This window comes from Calonectris borealis, chromosome 5 (assembly GCF_964195595.1).
Source record: "Calonectris borealis chromosome 5, bCalBor7.hap1.2, whole genome shotgun sequence".
NCBI classification, from domain to species: domain Eukaryota; kingdom Metazoa; phylum Chordata; class Aves; order Procellariiformes; family Procellariidae; genus Calonectris; species Calonectris borealis.
The window spans coordinates 13,888,945-13,912,437 of NC_134316.1; the positions used below are offsets into that span (position 1 = coordinate 13,888,945).

Consider the following 23,493-nt stretch of genomic DNA (forward strand, 5'->3'; position numbering starts at 1 on the left):
AGCTGTACACACCTACCCAGAACAGATTATTACTTGTAGTACATGATGTTTCTTCAAGTTCAAGAATCCCTCAGAGCCCTTTGCTTTTATTCCATTACCCACATGTGCAGGCAAGAACCGTCCCAACTCAGGGCTATAAAGCAGCCTGCACAAAGTGGAAAATGATTAAACATGCTGAACTGGATGCACTGCCCAATCAATACGTCTTCCAGTATAGTGTAATCAGCCTGTCCATCACTGTGCCTTCTTAGCCTCTTCTCACTGTAAGTTTTTTCATATGAATTTCAGTTTATAAGAAGCACCTATTTGGAAAGCCAGAGGCTTCAAACTCCTCCTAAAAAGTTCTTACAGTAACCCATATTGATTTAGTATTGTTAGGAAATCTTAAAAATCCCTCCTCAAGATCCCATAACCCCAGCCAGCATACCTCCTCCAAAGTAGCCTGAAATAAGTCTTTAGTTTGAATTTTGTTTAATGATGATTCCTGTTCACTCTGTGACATCACATGCAAAGTTGAACAACATTTTCAGTCTGGCAACACCCCATACTGGATTCAGCCTACAAGAGGAAAGAAGGTTACTTGGTTGTAGTACTATAAAAACACCTGCCAGAGGACCGAGTGTGCTATTAAAAACAAGCCATAATGAAGACCAGAGAGCAGACTGGAAAAAAAATCCCAGGCACCAATGGGGAGGAGAGTTGTGTCGCTGAGTCCAGCCGTCAGTGGGACCATTCAGAGCAAACAAATACAGCCATCCACTGCCAGAATTTTGAACCTGCCCCAGAGGACTTCACTTGACCAGCGAAGGCAGAGAGCTTAACACTAACAAAGAAGGTCACAACACCAAAAATTTATTTGAGATTATTTTGTCCAGCTCATGAGAATATTTGAGAATATCAAAGCTTTTCCTTAGGACTGGAAGGGATTAAGTCACACAGAAAGTATCTGCAAGGTAGAAAAAAAAAAAATATCTCTGAGTCTCCTTATCAGCTCCCCAGCCAAGATGTATTACTTGAACGAAAAATTGTTGTAGCCTGTGCTACAAACGACACGGCAAAATACAAATCTTCCAGTGATTTGACATTTACAACACATATGTTTCTGCCATAGAGCAGGCTTCTTCCCTGGAAGTGCCTTAACTTAAGCCAAGGGATTAATTCTTCTCTTCTAGGGGAGCACGCAGCCTTGTTATGCAGGGAACATGTTACTGTTTCAGAGGAATGATTTCTGATGAAACCCTTTTCATTTCACTGCCACCTCCCCAGGCCTGCCTGCGAAGCATGCAAAACCATGGACACCTGGGGAAAGGGGCACATCAGCATTGCATGGAGAATTCAGGGGCAGGAAGATCTTAGCTCCCACCCTGGCCCTGACATTGGGCTTTGAGCCCAGATCTCTCTGGCTCAGTGCTCTCATCTTTACCAGGAGAGACGATGTATTTAAAAAAACTCATTGCATTGTTACTGTGGTGATAAAGGCACTCTGAAGTTGGGAGCAGTAAACAAACATTTACAACATTCATTTGGAGAACACATGAGGCAGGGTGCCAACAGCAGAAATCAGCAAGCCCTCCTTAAAAACCTACCAAAATAACTGTCCGATCTTTATTGAAATTATAAAACTGCTTTAGTGACAACAGCAAATTCCCAGAGTTCAAATAGGAGATCAGTCTTCAAGATAGAAACAGAGCAAAAGTGCTCTTCACCTCACACAACTCTTGGTCAGCCCCTTCCCCCCAGCGCCCTGTCCTGACCCGCTCAGTCCCCTCTAACCTCACCCCATGAGGTGTTAGGGTGCTCTTGCAGGTTGTCCTTACATTTCCCTCAGCTGGATTTCTGCAATTCCTTTTTCACAGATGTGCCAAATCTCACAAATCAGTGAATGTAACAGACTTAAGCCAACACTAGCAGGAAGACAAAGGAGAAAAAAAGGTCAATCTCTAAATTCACCAAACACCTCAGCTACCTGGAGATTCCTTGTTAAACTTCACTTATTCCCAAGTAATTTTTCTGGCTGCCTCCTCCCCTGCCCCGTCTTGTTCTTTATAAGTAGACAAAAGGTATGAACGAGCAGAGAGGGAGATGAATGTTTTAAGTTATGGGACAGCACAGGTATGAGCATGAATTGAGCAGGTATACATTTAGTCTTGCAGTTGAAAGACTATTTGTAACCATACAAATGGGGCTAAAGACTAAAACTAAATTAATTTTAAGAAAAATCCTGATCAGTTGATTAAATAGATTATAGAACATGATAGCAGAGAACACATCCCTGTGGCCCAAAGTACTTATTTCAGTCCTGTATTACCTTCTTTAACTGTTTCTTTGTGCCTTGTTTTCTGTTTAGATTGTCTGTGAAATTTGATTAGGTGAGAAGAAGAAGGAAGAGAAAAAGGGATAAGGTGCAGCAGCCAAGCAGCATTGGATGGCAGATAATCTAGCACAGAGGGAGATAAACTATCTAGCCCACAGTCTATTCACACTACTTGATAAAAGGCAGATCTGATATACCTTCAAACATGATCTTTCTTTACCCCGAACAATAAGGAAAAGGGAAATTAGGGCAATAATCCATTACTTTTAGCATTGGCAGCAGTACCCAAGTAATTCACTACTGAGCGTCCATTACAGATCTATTGCTGTGCTTCATTCATGTAAAACAACGGGTCAGAAAGTGCTCATAATTTCGGGTCCTAATATTTGCCTTCTTTGCATTAGTTCTGGAATTTCAAAGCCTTATGTTCATCAAGGTGGTGGAGATTGGAAAAATGAAGCACCTCTCTTGCATTCTGCAAATACTGCCTGTGATATTTTACATCGTTCGTGAAATAAAAGAATGAAGCATACGCTGCTATACTATCATACAGAAACAGCCATAATTTGCCCCTTAGTGATTATAAACTACTCGTATGTTTGAAAAATAGGTAAACACTTCATGCAGTATTCATTTTTAATAGCAGCAATGTACTCATTCACTGGCCAACACACCAGTGCTAATTTGGCCCAAAGACTGTGTTTGTAGCCTGTTCACTACTGTGCATATCTGAAAGTGTTTCATTTAGCTCATTTAGCATTTGCATACACCCAAAGTGTTTCAGGGCCAAAGTAGAGAAACACTAATACTACTTCCATCTTGCTAAATACAGAGGTTTCCTCACTGACTGTGTGACACAAACACAGCTTCCATGTAGAGTGAAAAAAGCACATAAATGGGGGGGGGGGGGGGGGGGGGGAAGGGTGGAAAAAAAAAAAAAAAGAGTCCAGCAAAGGACATTACTTGATTAAAACCTTCATGTTTGACCTTTACCACAAGAGAAGTATTTTCTATCTGTCATCAACACTTCAGTATCAAAAGCACAGATTTTACTCAAGGTTCTGTGCATGGCTCTAACCTTAAGCACCCAAATTCAAATACATCTTTTCATCTAAATTAGCGTACTGGAGTATTTCACACCAATGATGCCTCACTGTAGAGTTATTGTTCCAAGACTACAGATATTCAAAATGTCTACTTCAGATTTTTCCAAGTACTCCCAGTCACACTAAATAAACAGGATGAGGAACAAAACCTAAAGCCATAACATAATCCTTATTTTTAAGATATCATGAAATATCATTAGCCAAAAGCTTACCTGGTACAAGTTTCTGTAGGTTCAATAACATCAGTCCTGTGAGTTGAGGGTTCAGCCTAAGGCTTCTCTGCAAGGGACCTTGGCTTTAGATTTTACTGGTTGTGTCAGGCTCCACAATGGTAGAGGTCTCTGCTCTAGGAGGGATGGAGTGACTGACAGAGCTCATTCACTCTTCTTTCCCACATTGCAGAGGGCAGGTGAGGCTACAGCTGCCCCAGGCAACAAACACCTCAGCTGTGGTGTACAAGGAGGCACAAATATGTTGAGAAAGAAAAGCAATGAAAAGGGGCCAAATATCAGAACATTCTAATATGTGGGGGTTTTTGCTAACTCAGGTCTGATTAGTATGAGCTGATAGAGCTGATCATCTACCTGGATTAGTCTTCAGGAGTCAGAAAGCAGCAGCTCATGGCTCTGCCAGGGTATAAATACATAATCTATTAGTAGGCAATCACCTAAGAGCATAAAGCTCTTGTCATATCATGAGATACAGGTGTTAAGTGTTAACTCTGGCCACAGGTCTGGCCAGAGAACTCACAAGAAATCAGAGAAGAAACTCAACTCCAAATTCCCACTGGCTCTTCAGCATTAACTTCGCCAGGGCAGTTGTTCATCCTAAAGTATCAAAATATGCCTTTAAGACAAATCTTATGAGAAAGAAATTGTGCAGCTTCATTGCTAGACTCCCATGGAGCTCTCGCAGATGTTGGCCAGTGATGCAGGCAGAGGACAGGGCTGGGCCCATACCCTTCCACACTCTTGCTATCCAAACACTTTAGCACATCTGTATTCCCAGGAGTCCAGGAACTGCCATTCCTGTTGCATTTGAACACAGCAAGAGAATAAGAGTAGGATTTTGCATTCCCCTTCCATTTTGTTCATTCAAGGATCCGTAGGGAGCAGAGGAACACTAAGTCTTATCAGAAAAAGGCCAAGAAACAGATAGTAAGCATACTTCGGCCCTTCTGCCAAGATGTCTGGAGCTGTTAAAAGTAGATAACATGAAAACAAGACAGGAACAAGACACTGGGCGTTAGACCATGAAAGGATGTCACTTCTCAGCAAAGAGGTAGTTGCCAGTAGGAAGTTCAGAGATGATGCCGAAATACACTTTGCAAAGGAGGAAGAGAGTCAGGAAGAAAAAATCCTGTCAGAACAAGCTGTAAAGACCTTAACTGGATACTCCTGTGAGTATTGAAGAAGATTGCTCATCTAAAGGTCTAAAACAGCTGCCAGGATCAAGCCTTCCATTCCAGTAGCAATGGAAGAGTGCAGCTTCTTTCCAAAAGAGGATAGATAGATTGGGAGAAAGTGACTAGCAGCTGTTGAAATAACTAACAAGATGCACTGTTTAGCTGTGCTTAGAGGCAGAGAAATAGAGAAAAATATGTTGTAAAAAAATTCTGAATTCTAATACCAAGAGCTTGCATGTTCACCAGTTGCAATGGTGCAGTGGTTAGCAGTGAGTCAGAGCAGCCTCTGATATTCCTTTAGAATAGCTACTGCTCAGACAGAACAGAAATTTCAGTCCTTTCTCTCATCTTGTGCTGTACATATGCAATACAAGGACATGGGCAAGTTAAACCTCTCTTAATTTTATACTCTCAGTTCTCATTATGCAGAGGAAATCACAGGGATGTTAAGAATGAGCAATGTACAAGCAAGACCAATGAAGCTGAGGGGACGTAGCCCTTCAGCTCCCAAAATTCTCTTTCTATGAAGCAAAGAGAACATGTCACAGCAAAAAGAAAACCCAAACTGTTCTGAATCAACTATCTAATAATTGACTTACTGTTTTCACACCTGAGCTACCTTAAACGTGGCCATAGGGTCATTCAACTTATTTCTCCCACAAACATTTCCTCTCTCAGCTCACATTCCCAGGGGGTCCCTTGCAGACTATAATGTTATTAAGTAGTCACCAGCCTCTGCGAATACCACCCAGCTGATCGGGGTGGGGGAGGACTGCTTACCTGCTAATCACGTGCTACCCAATCCCTGTCATCTTCATCAGCTGAGTTGTGGTGTCTGTTTATCAGGCATGATGCTTTCCCCAGTTCAAAAGTCAAGCAAAGTAATTCTTTTACCCAGAGGCAACTCTTTAATTTACCCCATTTTAATCCAATATCTTCTACGCTTGTAGGAGCCAAGAGGCTGCAGCTCTGGTCTGGAACTGGCAAGAGCATGAAGCTGGTATTTTGCAAAGAGACAAAACCCATTACTTAGCTACTAAGCAGAAGCACATTTCTGGCAAAGGAGATGATCTTTTTTAGCAGGGACTGTAGGAAAGGTTGAGGATCCAGAATTACATGAGAGTGAAGGGAGTACAGTCTGTTATTAACAGGCTCACTTGACCTCTGCATCCCTAAAAGATTTGGGCCACATAATACTCTTCCAACTCCTTCAGGACTGGCCCAGAGCCTCAGTATACATTAGGGAGATATTACAGTGCTATCCTTTGGCTGAGATGGGAATTTGATTCTAATTGCTTATGGCCAGTAAAGTTTGCACAAGTAGGAACCAGATTTCCATGGGTCTTGGCCCCGCTATCATACTGGAAATTCTGCCTCCCTGGCTTCCTGTACGTGTTCTTGTTTTGTTTGAGGGGATCAGCTACCAGATCAGACCTTCTGGTTTCCATGTTTGTACCATAACACATTAACAGTGTTACAAACCTCAGGCCCAATTAGCCATCAGTTGCACTTGGCAGCCAAATCCAAAGGAATGTAATAAAATTTCAATTATTTGCACAGCCTAATTAGCATTAGCATACTGCACCTAAAGTCACACATGCTTGCTCTTCTGGTATCTGAGCCAAATCACATTCTGGGCACAAAATACAGGCACTGCATTGCCTCAAGAAGAGATCCCTGGGTCCAGAGGGGACTTTCAGACCACCTGAATAAGGAGCCCTGAGACCTTAAACAGCTGAAGAAAGAGAGGAATACCAAACAGTCAAGGAAACAAGAGCTACAGAACCGATTTTTTTTTTTTTCCTTTCTTACTGGCTTCATGACTTTGTATTCCTGGTTTCAATGGAAGGCATGGAAATCTGTGCCGGTAGTCACCTAGCAAGGGTATATCCTGAGAAAAAGTAGAAACAGGACTGAGGTCTCTCAAACTGAAATAAATCAGTGCTCCCTGCTCAAATCACCAAAAGTGTGCGATATATACCATCACCACTGGGTCCTTAAAAAGGGAGGGATCACAGCTGCTAGGTTCTGTGCTAACTCTGTACCGCCCGTCCCTATGGGTTAGGCGGATTTGAAGCACTGTGAATGGGTCAAGCTCCTCCATGGACCTGTACCTCTTGCCCCGCAGAGGAATCACAGCAGTGCTGGGAAGCCCAGCCGCTCGGCCTGAGGCAGCTCGGTGTCTGTCTCAGAGCACTCCAGAATCCCAAATGTAGGTGTCTGTGAGACTGGTTAGAGAGAATAATCTTTCTGTATTCATGTCCTGAAAGCAGGACCTGCAGTTCAGCCAAGAACTACTTCAGAGCCTGTCTCACCTTTAATCCTCGATGCCCTCCCTTTGAGAGATGTATTCCACATCATTGAATTCTCACCATTATACAATCTGCATTTATATCTCTCTAGTTTTAAAAGTATACATTAGTTTGCTGTTATCATAGTTAGACATTGTCTATACTGAATAAAGCAATCTCGTGCCCGTGACTCACTGATGTACATCTGGATGAAGACTGAGTCTGTTTTCTGCAACACAGCCAGTTCTGAAAAGAAAGTATGAAGAAGCACATGACAGGAGTTAGCCAAGCAGTAATAAGAGTTACCTGAACGTATACATTTTTTAATTGCTAAATGAGACATGTTCCACAACAGCTAATATTTTTTTTAAGGAGATAATTCATTCCATTCATAATAGATTTAATTGTGCTCTGATTGCTCACACCTGGCAATTTTATTTTGCAGCACTTTTTTTTTTTCCCCAAAGCACTTTCAAAGCATAGAATGGGCCTTGCGCCAGGTATAGTATATGATTCAAGCCCTGAAATAAATGGAATGGGATTTGCAGAGCCAGCTCTAGACACAGACAAAGTATGCAGTTGCTGGGGCAGCTGCCTGCTTTGCCTCTGCCAGAGACCTGCCACTGCTACTGCCAAAAGGGTGCTGTGAGTAGGCTAAAAACTCTTGCTCATCCCTCTTGCAGAAGCAGCAGCCCTGGCCCCTTGCTCTGGCACAAGCAGGAGCACCATGCCTGCTTCTTCATCCCAGCACTGCCCTCTCTCTGGCAGCGCTCATCCATGGGGTGGTGAAATTCTGCATTTTCTTTCCCTCTGAGCCTGCTCTGGTTCCTGCATTTTTCTGGATTCAACCTTTTCCTTGATACTTGTCTGGTTTAAAATGATATTCAGGATAATGAAATAATTTTCAAATCTTCCCATTAGCTAATCTGAAATTTAACCCCAAACAAATCTGAGAGTATTGGCATGTTTTTAATACATCTCAAGGACTGCCATCCCTCTGATATAGGTCTTTCTAGCCTTTTTCTTGATTTCTCAAAAGACCCTCCACTCAAGTGATCCCACCAGAATCTTCCTCTCATTTTCTCTTTACTATATTGCTCAAAGTCCCATCCTGAGATAAGGATTCATTATACTGCATGCTGTTCTCCCAAAAGCCTAAGAGATTTCCTATCCCGCAATGAACTCATACTTTAAATGGATGAGAAGGGGAAAGGGCAGGAGAGCAAGTCGAGCGACAGAGAAGTGAGCCGATTTTCTCTACATTGGGAGCCATATTGTTTATTTGACATACCCGAGAGTCCAATGTAACAGTGCCTGGCATAGATAAGTGTCTTCAAAATGAATGTAGTATACCCTAAGACAACAGAAAATCTGTCCTTTATAATGGAAGACACATAAAAGTAGAAAGAATCAATTTCAAATAGCTCCACAGAGTGCAAGACGGACGGAGAGAACCTGTATGGATATACAAGGGATAAACTCCATGCCAACCAGCCCAGGCAATTCCACTGAATTATTTCATCAGAGGTACAGTCAGTGATGAATAACTTCTTCACCAAGAGCAGAATTTAGAAAAAATAATCTAAATCTATGGCAGGCAGGAGAGGAGGACTCAACTGGGTTTCTGAGCAGACAGAAAAACAATTTCTGAACTGAAACTTAGTCTCTCTTTTTTTAGTTAATTTCTTCTTCTAACCTACCAAACTATAACACGAAAATAGCTCAGATTATACTCTAGAGCAGTTGTTTATATGCATATTTACCAATCCTCCAGTGAGCAGATTTCTGAAGCAGATCACTCAGTGCTTAATTTTCTCAGCAAAAGGAACGTAGAAATCTATCCACAGTGAAAGCACTCATGCTCTTCAAGGGTAAAAGATAAGGGTTATATAGACAAACCAGAAGCAAAATCTGAAGACATGTAAACCACTCATCATTTCTATTGATTTTAAGCTGCCTGGAAGCATCTCCTGGGAATGTTTCTCTAGATATTATCTTTGTAATCATAGTATTCTCAATTGAAAATACAACTGTTCTGTTGCAGGGCATTTGTATTGTAAACACGTCAAAGTGTTGGACTGATAAATACATCACTAGCAGAGATCAAATAACAAATTCATTAGCTGCATCAGGTTCTGAAAGGTAGAACTGGTTTTCTCAATGAGATTTCTTCCATTTCTGACTCACTTCATTGGCAGTACTGAGCTGGTGCCTGGTTCTGTCCTTCCACAAGTACCAATTTACTTGAATGTCACTGAACACTGAAGGGAGTAAGATTTGGAAGGGCTGAGATCCATTGTTAGAATAAATCTATTAACAATAACCTTTTTGTGAAAAAGCAATTTAGGAAAAAAAGACATTTAGGAACGTGGACATTTTGGAACAGTTATCTGCAGTTACAGGCAACCAGATACTCCATCTTCTAAGTGTTTTTTTATCTGCTACTCTTATTGGAAGGCTGTTCCAGAATCATGTTGTCCCATCATTAGAAGTCTTCTAATTTCCAGAAGAAAAATGTAATCATGATCAGTTCTGTTCACTTTCTTCTTAAGCCATTGCTTTTCTTTAGAGGAAATAATTTTGCCCTCTCCCTGTTATGTTTAAAATGGTAGCCATATCCCCACTCAGTCTTTCTTGTCTTGGACTGATCTAGACCAGCTTTGCTTTTGAGTTTTTCTAAGATGCCTATTAAGTCTCAGAAAAAGCTTTTTCTGTGCATCTCTTCAAGACTCAACCCCTCTCTTGAAAACGGGTGACTGTGATTCTGCATAGTGTTCCCAGAGAGACATCACTGCCCTTTCCCTGGCATGCCAGCACTTCCCCCTCTTGCTGAAACACCTCACATGACAGTTTACTGGAGCTGCTTAGAAAACAGATCTTTAGCCTATGTATTCAGTGAGTAAATGAAAGTTATTGAGCTATGAGATAGAATTTAGGATGTCTCTTTGGGGTGAAAGGAGTATATTTCAGTCTTAAGTGTTAGCTTTATTCTACTTACCATGTAAAACAGGTGCCATTTTAAAGGATGTCTTGTAATTATTAGTTCTTTCACATTCTCTGGAGGCACCAGGCATGGATTGCTGGAACCGTGCAAGCACAGACCAGTCTTTGCACAAAAGAGCTGTTATTCTCAGTAAAGTTAATACTACTCTGTATTCAGTATGATTTTATTCACACATTCACATGCCCACTTAAAAACATCATAGCAGATTTTGGAAAAGGTATGAAATATAAATATAAGCACAGTTGATGTCTGCAGTAAATTCATCCATATATTTAGAAAAGTCCTCTTACATAGTCCATTCCTAGAGGACAAAATGAGTCAGTGATTATTCAAAGCTCCCAAACTTAGAGGCTCTAAGGAAGACTGTGGAAAAATGGGAAAAAGGGAGAATTACACTGGCAATAAAGGACTTATAAAGTAGCTTTCAGTGTATTACTAATTTATGCAGCTGATGCCTTAAGCATCCTAATATTCCATATTAGAAAACCAAAACATCTTTCCAAATTTGTTTCATTAAGATTGATAAAAATTCACTTCTAGACACAGAAGTCTTCTGGGCCAGGTACTTACTGCCAGCTACCCCATGATGTTCTCCATGTTGAAACAAAGCTCTGTTAAGTGCACTCAGGGAGAGCAGCTGGAGCTGTGTAAAGGTTGGCTGAAGTCAAACCATAAAAAAGGGAAAAAAATGGATCTGCTGCTGGGACACTGGAGCAAAGCATTTATGATAGAGAAAAAGTAGGGGGGAAATGATTCACAATGGCCTAATTACATTAGAAACAACATTTATTCATCTAATTGAAAAAAAGAACCCAAGGGAAATGGAGGAAAGGACAGCCCTTAGATCAGTCTGATATTTGTTTTCCTGCATGTGGAAAACCATTCCTCATGAAAACTGTGTTCTGACATTATACAAAAACTCATCATCCAAGTAAATGCCCCAGAGAATCCTTTGGATGTTATCATTTACAGCATTGGAGAGCCATTACTGATACTGAAACTTCATGAGACATATAAAGCGTATAAGCAAATATAGTTCCAATGGGAAATGTGTACAGACAACAGGTATGTTTTGGCACCTATACAATGTGTTTATGGCTATTGCTTCCCAACAATATAACAAAATGCATTTAAGCAGTATAAAAACTATCAGCTGTCATTGAATTATATTGCAAAGATGATCTATAATCCTGAAAAGTGTGACTGTTTTTATTCTCTAGCAATAGTTTATAAGCTGCAAGACAGTAAAGCTAGCTAATGCTTTTCACAATATGCAGATGATCAGCTTCCTAAGCAGGAGACTTAAAATGAAATATTATTAACAATTTATGATTATTTCCATGCAGACACTGAATGACTAATTCCTATCATATTTTTCTGTAGTTGCAGGAGCGAGTGTTTCTGCACCTGTTTCTCTTCCCCCAAATCTAATCATCAGTAAAATTGTACTCAGCCAGCTGTTAAATTTCAGATCAGTTGGTATATTTCATGCATTTAAAGACTGACAAAATATGAAGTCATATAGCCACAATAAAATGCCACAGTGATACCAAGAGAAATGATTGCCAAGCTTGCAAAGCTTCACACAGTCTTGGATTTTGTTGTAATTCCTATCTAGATTCAAGCCAACGGTGGAAAAATGTGGTCTGTTTCCACGGATTCTTTTGAGAGCTTAAACCAGTTGTTAATTATTAGAAATTTATGTAAAACTGATTAGCTCATGTCGCCTCCTGTGCCATTATTCACAGAGGGTATGGCGTCTTAGCATTTTGAGAACAGAAAGTTCATTAATTAATTTAGTCATAAATCCTTACATTTTGTTGATACACCTGTACTGAACCAACTGCCTTGTGTCTGAATGAAACATAATTTGTGCTTTGGCTACACAACAATTTGAAGGCATCAACAAACAAAATCAGACATTGCAAGTAGCTCCAATCCTACCACAACTGTCAACTTGTCTAATACTGTGATAATTATTCATTCGTGTATTTATAGTCCGAACATGGAAGTTTAACTCTAAAGGCTTTATATACTATTTACCACATACATTTTCTGAAAATAGTGGATATAAAGTATGTACATACACACACATGTCTGTGTTCGTATACATACACATTTACTCCACAAAAGGCTGCCCACATATTTTGATAAATATAGATAGCTAAATAGCTAGGTAAGGTAGATATGATGACCCAGTAGCATTACTGATCGCTGAGGTCACCCAAAATTTTCCGCTGACAGATTGCTTAATGCTTTGCAAAATTTTAACAATATCAATTGGAATGTTGCATGCCATATTTTTATGTTAAAATGACTTAGACATCTCTGAAAAAAGATGTGGGTTTGCTCATAGCAAAAAAAATAGCCAATGATTTTTTTGTTAAGAAGACCTCAACCTGCCTGCTTTGGAGCTGGGACCTAAAATACTCCAAGGAGCCTTCCAGAGTGTCAAGAAGTGCTATAAGCATTTTATAAACATTCAAAGTTGCACACTTTAAAAGCATCTGAAAAAAAAAGATCATAGTTGCTTAACAGAGACATATTAGTTTGACAACTAAATCTCACACAGGTTCAGTCTCAGTTAAGTGTTCTTGATCCCAGAGTTTCAAGACTGTACAAGACTTCCTCCCTAACTCTTCCTGGCAGATGAAGCTCGCTGTCGTGTCTGGCTTCCCAAAAGGGGACATGGAAGTGGTCTTTCACCTTCAGCATTGCAGCAGCTGATGCACCAAGAGGAGCCAGTGGCCATACCAGAAACATATTAGATGGGGATTGCACAGCTTTTCATGGAGCTGAAAAGAAGCCATGGCAGGAGCCTGTTAGAAGAATGGGGCAAAAAAAGACAAGAAATAGGATGAGGAAACAGGGTGGACTTTTGTGCCTGGTCAGAAAGATCCTGAGAGATGCCCAAGCCAGCAGGCCCTTTGCCAGTGAAACACCCTCCCCTAAAATGTGTTAAACTGAGCTAGCAGAGCAACATCTCTGTGTTCCTATACTGTCAGAAAATAGGTATTAACTTCACTGATAACAGATGTCCTCATCTTCCACCCTTTTCTGCTTGATGGACATTCCCAGCCTCCTTATATTCCCAGGTACTCTGTTATCATCTGTGTCCACACTGTGGAGCTACTGGTCCAGTCCCTGCAGATTAACCCAATTGAGGGGATGCATAGTTCCATAGGACACTGTTCTGCAGTTAGGAAATTATATTTAAAATGTTCATTAAGATATATTGTTGCATTCCCTGCAGCAGTTTTACATTATTTAATGCTGTGGTCATAGATCTGGGTAACTCCAGGAATAGAACTGCCACCCCCCCACAGAAAATGGATTGTTTGATATTTTATTAGCTCCAGCCTTTGTTCCGTGGAGATGACAGCCAGTTACCTACATTGGCATGATTGGTAAGAAAGTAGGTAGCAAGCGCAGCTGACAGCATCTTGCAAGTCTGTGATGCTAAATCAGCATCTTTGCCACGTGCCTCTTCAATGAGGATGGGATGTGGAGGTAGAGTCGTGACAGTATGTTCCAAGGTGTCCCTGCGGTTCTTCCAGCTTGCTCTGTCAATGTTTCATCTGGGGTTATTAGTGTTTATAAAAGCATGCCCTTAAAATAGCTGCATGGTGTTAATAGCAGCAAAAATAGTGGTTCTTGTACTTCTTCATACTGGGGTAAAATAGGGCTAAATTGGGCAAGTACAGAAATCATAATAGCACAACCCAGTTTAAGGGTGACTTTCAAATCCCCTTCAGGTCTTAAAGATCACTGAGTTTAAGCTAAAATCAGACCAGGACACATTCTTTCCTGCTCTACAGAAAATCCTTCTCCTTTTAACAGATGCAAGATTTGGGATGGCTTTTGCTTAGAAAATGCTAAAGTCTATTCACTAAGTCCTCCACTCACGAGCGTAGCAACCATGAAATTCTCCAACTTCTGAAAAACACATTGTTTCAGAAAAATCATTCAGATTTGCACTGGCATTTGTAAAATAACCATGTGTATCCTATGTGGTGGGTTGACCCTGGCTGGACGCCACGTGCCCACCAAAGCCGCTTTGTCACTCCGTCCCTCAGCTGGGCAGGGGAGAGAAAATATAAGGAAAGGCTCCTGGGTTGAGATAAGGACAGGGAGAGATCATTCACCAAATACTGTCATGGGCAAAACAGACTCGACTTGGGGAAATTAGTTTAATTTATTACCAATTAAATAATTCTCACCAATTTAGTGAGAAATAAAACCAAAATCTTAAAACACTTTCTCCCCACTCCTCCCTTCTTCCCAGGCTTAACTTTACTCCCGATTTTCTCTGCCTCCTCCCCACCAGCAGCGCAGGGCAATGGGGAATGGGGGTTGCAGTCGGTTCATCACATGTTGTTTCTGCCGCTCCTTCCTCCTCAGGGGGAGGACTCCTCACCCTCTTCCCCTGCTCCATCATGGGGTCCCTCCCACAGGAGACAGTCCTCAGTGAACTTCTCCAACATGAGTCCTTCCCACGGACTGCAGTTCTTCACGAACTGCTCCAGTGTGGGCCCCTTCCACAGGGTGCAGTCCTTCAGGAACAGACTGCTCCAGCGTGGGTCCCCCATGGGGTCACAAGTCCTGCCAGCAAACCTGCTCCAGATGGGCTCCTCTCTCCACAGGTCCACAGGTCCTGCTCCAGCGCAGGCTTCCCATGGGGTCCAGACTCCTTTGGGCATCCACCTGCTCCAGCGTGGGGTCCTCCACGGGCTGCAGGTGGATATCTGCTCCACCGTTAACCTCCATGGGCTGCAGGGGGACAGCCTGCCTCACCACAGTCTTCGCCACGGGCTGCAGGGGAATCTCTGCTCCAGCGCCTGGAGCACCTCCTCCCCATCCTTCTTCACTGACCTGGGTGTCTGCAGAGTTGTTTCTCTCACATGTTCTCACTCCTCTCTTCGGCTGCAGTTGTGCAGTTCTTTTTTTCCCCCTTCTTAAATATGTTATCCCAGAGGCGCGACCACCGTCGCTGATGGGCTCGGCCTTGGCCAGCGGTGGGTCCCTCTTGGAGCTGGCTGGCATTGGCTCTGTCAGACGTGGGGGAAGCTTCTAGCAGCTTCTCACAGAAGCCACCCCTGTAGTCCCGCCACTACCAAAACCTTGTCACGCAAACCCAATATATCTACTATAAAAAGAGCAGTGTTTTTGAGGAGTAGTACGCGAACCAGGGATCTTTGTATGTATCAGATGCTATAAATTTTACTCACCTATGACATATGGAGAGGGGAGCATAAGGGGCATTGTATTTACTTTTCTTATAACGGTATTTCTTAAATAGACAAAGCAGTCTGTATGAGTCTACTCCAGTCTACAGAGTGGATCAATCACCATCAGCCACCAAAACTGATGAATTGTTAGTTGTTGTTCTCTAGACAGTGAAATAAAGTGTTGATCGTGTCTCACTGAGAAATCCACTCTTTTTTTTTGCCAAATTGGCCATAGGTCTGTAAATATCCCCTGTGATTATTGTCAGATGAGCCACAGAAAATATTTGAAGTAACATACTGCATGTTCTAGGACAAGACAAGGGAATACAGACTATTACAACAATATGCCCAAATTCGAACCTCACTTGACACTGGAGTCGGTCTCAGTCACATCAGTGAGGGATAAGGGAAGCTCTGTAGAAAGAAGAGGAAAATGAGTTACTTTATCATGCTACAGCATAATAAAGAGTAATTTTAAAATTTGATAACCTGAAATACTTTATCATCGGGTTGTTGGGACTGATATTTTTCCTGTGGTAAACTATTATTTGTATACTGTGACTATAAAATATTCTGTTTAAATAGGCTTTTTTATTGTTTTCAATACTTACAAATTTCTTACAACTGTTGTTTCAGAAAGGAAACTACACAGAACTGGAAGCTTTTTCCATTTTTTTTCCTTTAAAATTTATGGTTGTTTTAGACAAAAAATGTATGTATGTTTTGCTGATTTCTGATTTGCCAATGATAAAACAATATCCCATGTAAATTGCAGAAGCTGACAAATTAATTTTTGTGTTTGAATATCAGGCAAATAAATAAATCTTACAGTTACTAATTATTTTTCAACCTTGCACATAAGAATGTGATTAGGCTGACTACAACTGACACTGATTATCTGAGACAGGATGTTATTAAATCCCTTTGGGGAGCTTTTGAAAGACCCACCACATTTAGAGTAGAGAGCTTTTCTCTGCATTAGCTCATTTATGGAGCAATTACACGGGACTTACTACCGAAAAGACGTCAGGAAAAACACTGAACAAACAGCTAAAGTGGAATTCACACCCCTCCCTTCTCTGTCAAAACATCTCACAACCTCATAGCCTTAAAACATTTTGTCAAGATTATCTATAGCAAAGCTATTTGCTATATATAAGTAAAAGATATGAGATAGGTTAGATTAAGACTACCTGGAAGAGAGCTGGTAATGGATCTGAAGACAGAAGAGATTTCTCCCTGCTCAAATGGCTTCTTTGCTCCAAGAACCCCAATTTAATTAATTTTGTGGGCTTGAAAAGCCCAATGTTTTCATTTCATCCATCTCAGAACTTGCAGGTTTTATTATTTCATTAGAAAACTACTATGGAGGGTTTCTCAGTGAAGTGCAGAGAAATACGTCACATGCACTGGTTTGAAAAATCTCCACTGGTTCTGGGAAAACCTGTGGCTGAATTCACTGATTTTTTTCAAAATCAAGATTTCAAAGACATGATTTTTAGGAGCAGTTTACAATTTTTTACCTAAAATATGCAGATATGAAATGGAGAGCCAGGTAGAGACCATTTTCAAATCTGTGTTCCTACAATGGATGGTTTTCCTGACACCCATAGTTGGGAATGAAAATACGTAGTGAAGTACTGCAGAACTGGTATGTATTAAATAAGTACACACCTATTGATTATAAGATCTGCAGCTTGAGAACATCAGAAAAGCTGTGAGAGATACATAATCCTAATTAATACTGACAGTTCACTGAAGAACTGATGATACTGAGGTATTACAGATTGCAGAGATTTATTCTCACCTCCACTTTGATTTTAAAGCTAATATTGCTGTAGATTCATGTGATGACAACATCTAAACCTCAGGCCATCTCATTTTTTCTGTCGTCCCTGGGTCTTCACATACTTAATCCAAATCCGGTGCGGAAGAAGTTAAAAGATACTTAAATGTTCCTTCCTTATTCAATGAACAACGCAGTGGTACAATTAGGGTAACATGCTGGAATTCACTTAGTGCTTTTCCTCAGAGTGCCTTAAAGAGCATCATCTTGCTGCCAGCAGTTCTTGACATGAAGCCAATCCCGGGGTGGACTTACAGCAGTGACAAGAGACCCAGCAGAGTTCTCCTTTCCCATAAACACTGAGATTCTCTGCTGCTCTCTGTGGCACAGTTATTGCTCCCGAAATGTGTCCTGTAGGTAAACATGTGTTTACGGTCCAGAAGGTCCCCACTTTGCAGTACCCAGTGGTAACTGATGGTGAATACTGGAAGGTAGGGTTTTCTGCGTGTGTAGCGATCACTGACCACAGGGAAAGCTCATGCAAAAATTCTGGTTCATAAATATGACTACGCTTGAGTGAGGAAAAACTGATCTTCTATTGAGTTTATCCTTCAAGGCATGTTATGTTGCATTTCTGATATTGCGAAGGAACAATGTATGAGGTGTTCTGCATCGCCAAATACTGTAGTCCTTCTTCAGATTTTACTCAGGAAAAAACACCTTTCACTTGAGTGAGAATTTGCTTGACTAAGGACTGATTTTGAATCTTACCACCATTGCTTGATGCTAATGTTGGGTAACAGTTCTCACTGCTAATTTGCCTGCCTCGTTGGCCTTCTCCTGGGCTCTGGATCTGCTTTTGCTGTGTGTTATTCATAGCTTATATTGCTAGTTCAGATTGCTTCCCTTTGTGCTTTTCATTTCCAGCAAATATTTTGCAGGTATTGTTCTGCTACTGGGAGATGTGCATGGAACCTGGTATGTGGAACTTGAACCTCAGCCCAGATTTAATTAACACTGTTAAACATGTTCTCACTACGGTGCTCAGAAGGAATTTTGCTGACCCTCTTTCAATGAAGCATAAATTTGTTTAATCTGATGTTTTTACAATGCAAAAATACAAGAGTTTGATTCACAGATCTTAAGACCAAATGCTTCTCCAGTAAAATAGATGGAGTAGCACCCATTTACAGCCATCATAAAGTCAATTATAAATGTTTATTCTGACCTATAATAGTCATACAAGAAAATCACTAAATGTGTGTGCTGTAACATCACCTTGTTTTGTAGTTTTAATACTGCTTTAAAGTAAGATATCCTGAATAATAATTAGCACCAAATTATGCCATAGGCTACTAATATGCAGCAAATCTAGCTAGGTTATCACTCGTATGTCTTATGAGCCATACCTAGCCATGGTTTATCCTCTATTCATGCTGCAGGGTACGAAATTCCTGGGTGCCAACCTGCCTATGGCAACCTAGAATTCTCCAGGGCAGGCTCGCAAAATCTTCACCTACTCTCTGGGACAGGTAACTAATAAGTGATGTTTTGTGAAGTTATGCTTTCTTTCTAACTTTCTGATGTCCGTAAAATGTTTCGTTTCTTCACGTCAGTCTATAGTCTCTCATCGTTCAGCTGTGCTACGTTTTCTGAACTAGGAGAATAACAGCAGATCTGTTTATTATAGTACTCTAGATGTTTGCCTCAGCCAAGCCTGTAATAATTGTTATTAACATGTACAAAAACTGAAAGTTGTTTAAGAAGCTGCAAAATACACAGCTGCCTACTACCAGTTAATACTTTTTTCTGATGGAGTAGTTCTTATAATACAGATGCATTGCATTTCATTGCTGATGCCACAGTTATCTGGGCAGTTCACCCACCTTTCTTAATTACTGGTATGTATACATTCTCTCTCCTTTATCAGGTTTACATTAATCTTCAGTCTCCTGAAGTAAGGATTTTTTCAATGCTATAGGTACAGAGATGTTGAAAGGATGGAGGAGTTATTACTGATTCTAGTTTACATTCCTATGCAGCACATAGTATAAGTTTAAATAATGACTCATTTTTCCATGTTTTGCTTAGATTCTTTTCTACTTTCCTCCTGAATACACTCTTTGTTCTTTGTTGCTTGACTTTATTTCAAGTGGCAGGTGTGTAGAAGAAATGTCATTCACTGAACCTATAGTTTTCAATTACATATGAAATATTGAAATATATTTCAAAGTAAGAAATTAATTAGATAAAAAAAAAAAACCCACAGGCTAAGCTTTAGATTGCGTTCTTGCAGTCTATTGATTTTCTTTGAATAATGTGTGTGAATTTTCATCTTAAGAGTGCTGCTAGTGTAGGAAACACATAAGTGAGATTCTGTTGGTATTTTTTGCCATGGGTCTACACTCTGTGGTGTGAAAAATCCAACAATCTTGGAAAAGTGGTTTGAATTCCTGTTTTTCAGTCCTCTGGGGCTCTGCACATGCACTCTAGCCTTACCTGGGTTTAGGAGCTTAATGCAAAAATAGCTTTGCTCTGCTGCTTGTCCTTGTTAAAACCAGGAGATGACCAGTGAAGCAAAATATAATTAGGGCATATAAAACTGTTTTTCAAAATGCTTGACCCTGATTCCAATTTGATTGAATATTTGGAAGTCTTTTAAAATTGAAACAAATTCACAGAGCCACAGTGTAATCACTGAGTTTGATCTTATGTGGTGATTTTAAATGGATGCCTGTGGGGAAGTTCAGAGTCTTGGGATGACATTTAGTAGCCTTTCTGTAGGGCTCTCTAAAAAAAAAATCTCTTTTCCTACCATCACTGTCCACTTGCAAAGTGGACTTCAAAAGAAAATAAGTTTACTCTTATGGAGGACAATACCACAGTTTATCTCCAAGTAGACCAAGTATATATATGCTTAAAATGCACAAATCCAGGATTTTAGCTCAGGCTATTTAGCCATTTCATAAAAAAATAAACAGCCATTGAAAGATAATTTTCATTTCCCTCCCTACTTTTTAAAAAGCTTACAGGGATCTGAATTTTTAGAGAGATTTTAGTATTTCCTGAAAGCTTGCTTGTTTCTTTCCTGTTGATTAACTCAAATCTTAATCACACTATTTCAACATATCTAGACTTTAAAAATTTATCTGGAAACTTGCTTTCCAATTATACTGAAAAACATCAGCTTGCTGAAGGAACTAAAAAAAAAAAATTCTTTGTAAAAATGAAAGATAGTGAGTATGACAACTGTCAGCACTTACAAAATGAGGATAGAGTCTATTTTGTCCAGCCTGAAGCACCTTAACCTTTAAAAAACTAATGAGAAAAATTTCAGCAAGAGAGTTAAAAAAAAGTCTCAATTCACCCAGAATGCTAAAGTAGTTCAGTTATAAGACCTGTGTTTAGGTAATCCACATCTCAGGGCACAAGAGGAATTTTGGGGAAAGTCTGTAGTAATGAAGCTGCTTCCTCACTCTGCATGGTTCTTTGGGGTGCTACGTCCACAGGGTACGTGGAAGGAGAGGGCTCCTGGGTCTCCTCTGAAGAAGCACATTGTGTATTCCTTTTCACATGAATAGTGTAAGCATCTTTTCAGATGAATACCTGCTGCCTGATTTGGTCCCTCCACACTTGCAGAGAGCTCCTTCATTTACTGGCTCACTCCAAAAGCTACAGAAGAGCTAATGCCAAGGTGCTGAACTGCTAACAGGAGTTTGGAGGAATGCATCCTGTTCCCTCTCCTTCCCCGTATACCCACAAAAAAGGTGACAAAATGGAGTCTTACACTGAAAAGCCAGTTCAGCTGAGGGAGCAGAATAAAATAGACTTGACTAAACAAATAAATCATGACATTAGGTTGGCAGAAAGGTTGTATGAAGTGATGGCACAACATGCTGAGCAGTGGGGAACTTGCTAGAGGTGAAATCATTTATACTCCTGCAGAGTAGAAGACTTCTCAGTTAAGTCCTAAAATAGTGTGCTGCAGTGTATAAAACAAGGTAGGACTCAAAATAATTAGCCAAAGATGACAGATGGCACTTCCTTTCTCTTTTTTCCTTCTCTTCTTTTGCTGTAATATCAAGTTGATCAAAGAGATGAGGATCATTTGTTGTTGTAGGAAAACTAAAAACACCTTGAAATATTCAGGCAAAATAAGTTCATTCAGATTACAGACGCTAGCTCTCATTTTTCCTGTTCAATACCTTACACATGAGTCTGTGTGTAGTAATAGTTTCCCTCAGAATCTGAATTACATGTGCACAGCTGAGAATTCAGGTGTGTCCAGGCTAAGGAGTTTTATTTAATCAATTTATTAAATCAATTTATTAATTTATTTAATTTAATTGTTTGCTTGTGTTAACAAACCAGGGATCTATTCTACTGCCAGAAAACCTTCCAAAAAGTCCCTAGAGCTCACCTCTGTGGCATGTCACTTTAGTAATGTCATACAGCTGTGTGTGATGCAGGAAGTAAATGACAAAGTACAGAGACTGCAGTAGAACCGACTGCACCGATGGCTACTGAACGTGCTGAGGGGTCAGTGCTGTGTCTCACTCTAAGCAACAGCAGCATTATCTCCTATGCTCTTTAGTAATAATATCTGGCAAGCATTGGCATTTTTTTAAAAGTAAGCACCTATGGATTCAAGTTAGAGATACAACAGGAGCTTCAGTCTTGTAGGACTTCTGTCACAAAAGAGGATCAGAATGCAACTGTGACTAGATATAATTAAAAAGAAAATTCAGTAATTTACTCAAAGAAGGTAATATACACTGCTTATGAAGGAAAAAAGCAGTGGCATCTGCAGTTCCTCCTCCCCGCAGTCCCAGTCCCAGTAGTAATTCTGTCTGACTGGTCCTGGAGCCAAAAGGGTATATTTAATAATTTTCAGCTGCTTAGCATAACTTTTCTGATGGGAAGCGCTAAGCCAGCCCACCAAAATAAGTCCTTCAAGCCAGGCAAAGATGAATTTCAAATCAGAGGAAGGAAAAAAGAATTGGGAAAGGAAGGAAATAGCTAAGGTGAGAACAAAGATGATATTCTCTGTCCATCAACCTATGTCTGGATGCTTTATACCAAATGAAACAAGAACAAAATTATTTCCCTACTACTAAAGCACATTTCTATAGTACTCCCCTACCGCACCTCCAACCTCAGGTCTTTAATAGAAAGAGTAAGAGAAATTTCATCTTCCTTCTGGGCAGCGGGTTTCACCCATTCTCATTACATGTCCTATTACAAATAAACAACACAATTCAGGAGGAACCACATTCCTGTTCCAGCACAGCTTGATCCAGATGAATCAGGAAGGTAAACAGACAAAGCAAAAGTGGGAAAGGTTTAATAACACAATTAAAATATAACTTTATAAGCTTGTGAGCTGATGTGGCAGGCTGCTTTCAGTAATTTCCAGAGGGAGTGCTTATCTGTGACTACAAACCAAAGCAATCTAGAGGCTGGCCACTCGAAGCTGTAAGGAGAGATGCTGCAACCGAAGGCAGCTTGCTCAATTGCCTGGAGAGCTCTCTTTGGCTTCCAAATCATAAATTGAAGTCTACCTCTAATTTTGCTACCTCAATTTCTCAGTACCTCACTCTTTTTTTTTTCTCCTTTCTCATCACTGCTTAGTAGTCGGGATTCCCTAGTGAGATGCAGTGCAGACTGCTAGGACTCTGCCAGACATTAAAAAGCAGGCAACGTCTGTTCAACAACTTCAAATCACTTTCTGTGTGAGGCAGCCCCCCCAATAGCCTTTGTTACAGCAAGAAGTATTTGTTGCAGTCAGCCTTTTCTGCTGCTTTTCTTATCCTTTCGTAGCCTGCAACTTTACATTGTAACTCACCACTTCTTCTAGCCAAATGTTTTATGCAAACATATCGGCCTCTGGAAAGCCAGAAAACAGTGGCTCTTACAGAGATGAACCTTCTTCCAGAGTCATGTCAAGAGCAGAGTCTGGGCAGCAAGCAGTGTGAAGATCCCTTCATCCCTGGGAATGGTCAGGGTCATTATGTCTCTGCTCTCTTGGACAAATGCTGGCTGAAGTTTGCCATGCCAGAATTTAACTCCCTTCTCTCCCAGCTTCACCAGCTGACTCATTTCAGATGTGATCCGGAGCACTAGGCAACATTTGGACAATGCAGATTATTTGGAGTAGGGCATGAATGTGAGCAGAGTCCTCCATTATCATGAGAAAATAAACATACTCTTCCTACCTCTAGAGAATTAGTCAGAAAATGTGTATTCCTCCTTGAATTGCATGTTTTTTTCTTCTCTTGCAACCTTATTTTCCACCTGTTCATCTGTCCTGGTTTCAGCTGGGATAGAGTTAAATTTCTTCCTAGTGCTGTGTTTTGGAT

General features: G+C 40.5%; 1 protein-coding gene across 1 annotated transcript in view; it reads left to right on the forward strand.

Moving 5' to 3' along the window:
* The window catches only part of BEGAIN (brain enriched guanylate kinase associated), a 165,946-nt gene that overhangs the window by 70,311 nt on the left and 72,142 nt on the right, over nucleotides 1-23,493 (forward strand). The window contains exon 4 of the mRNA XM_075151084.1: nucleotides 18,577-18,666. Within this exon, the coding sequence (XP_075007185.1) occupies nucleotides 18,577-18,666 (90 nt within the window). The remainder of the gene's footprint in view (nucleotides 1-18,576; nucleotides 18,667-23,493) is intronic.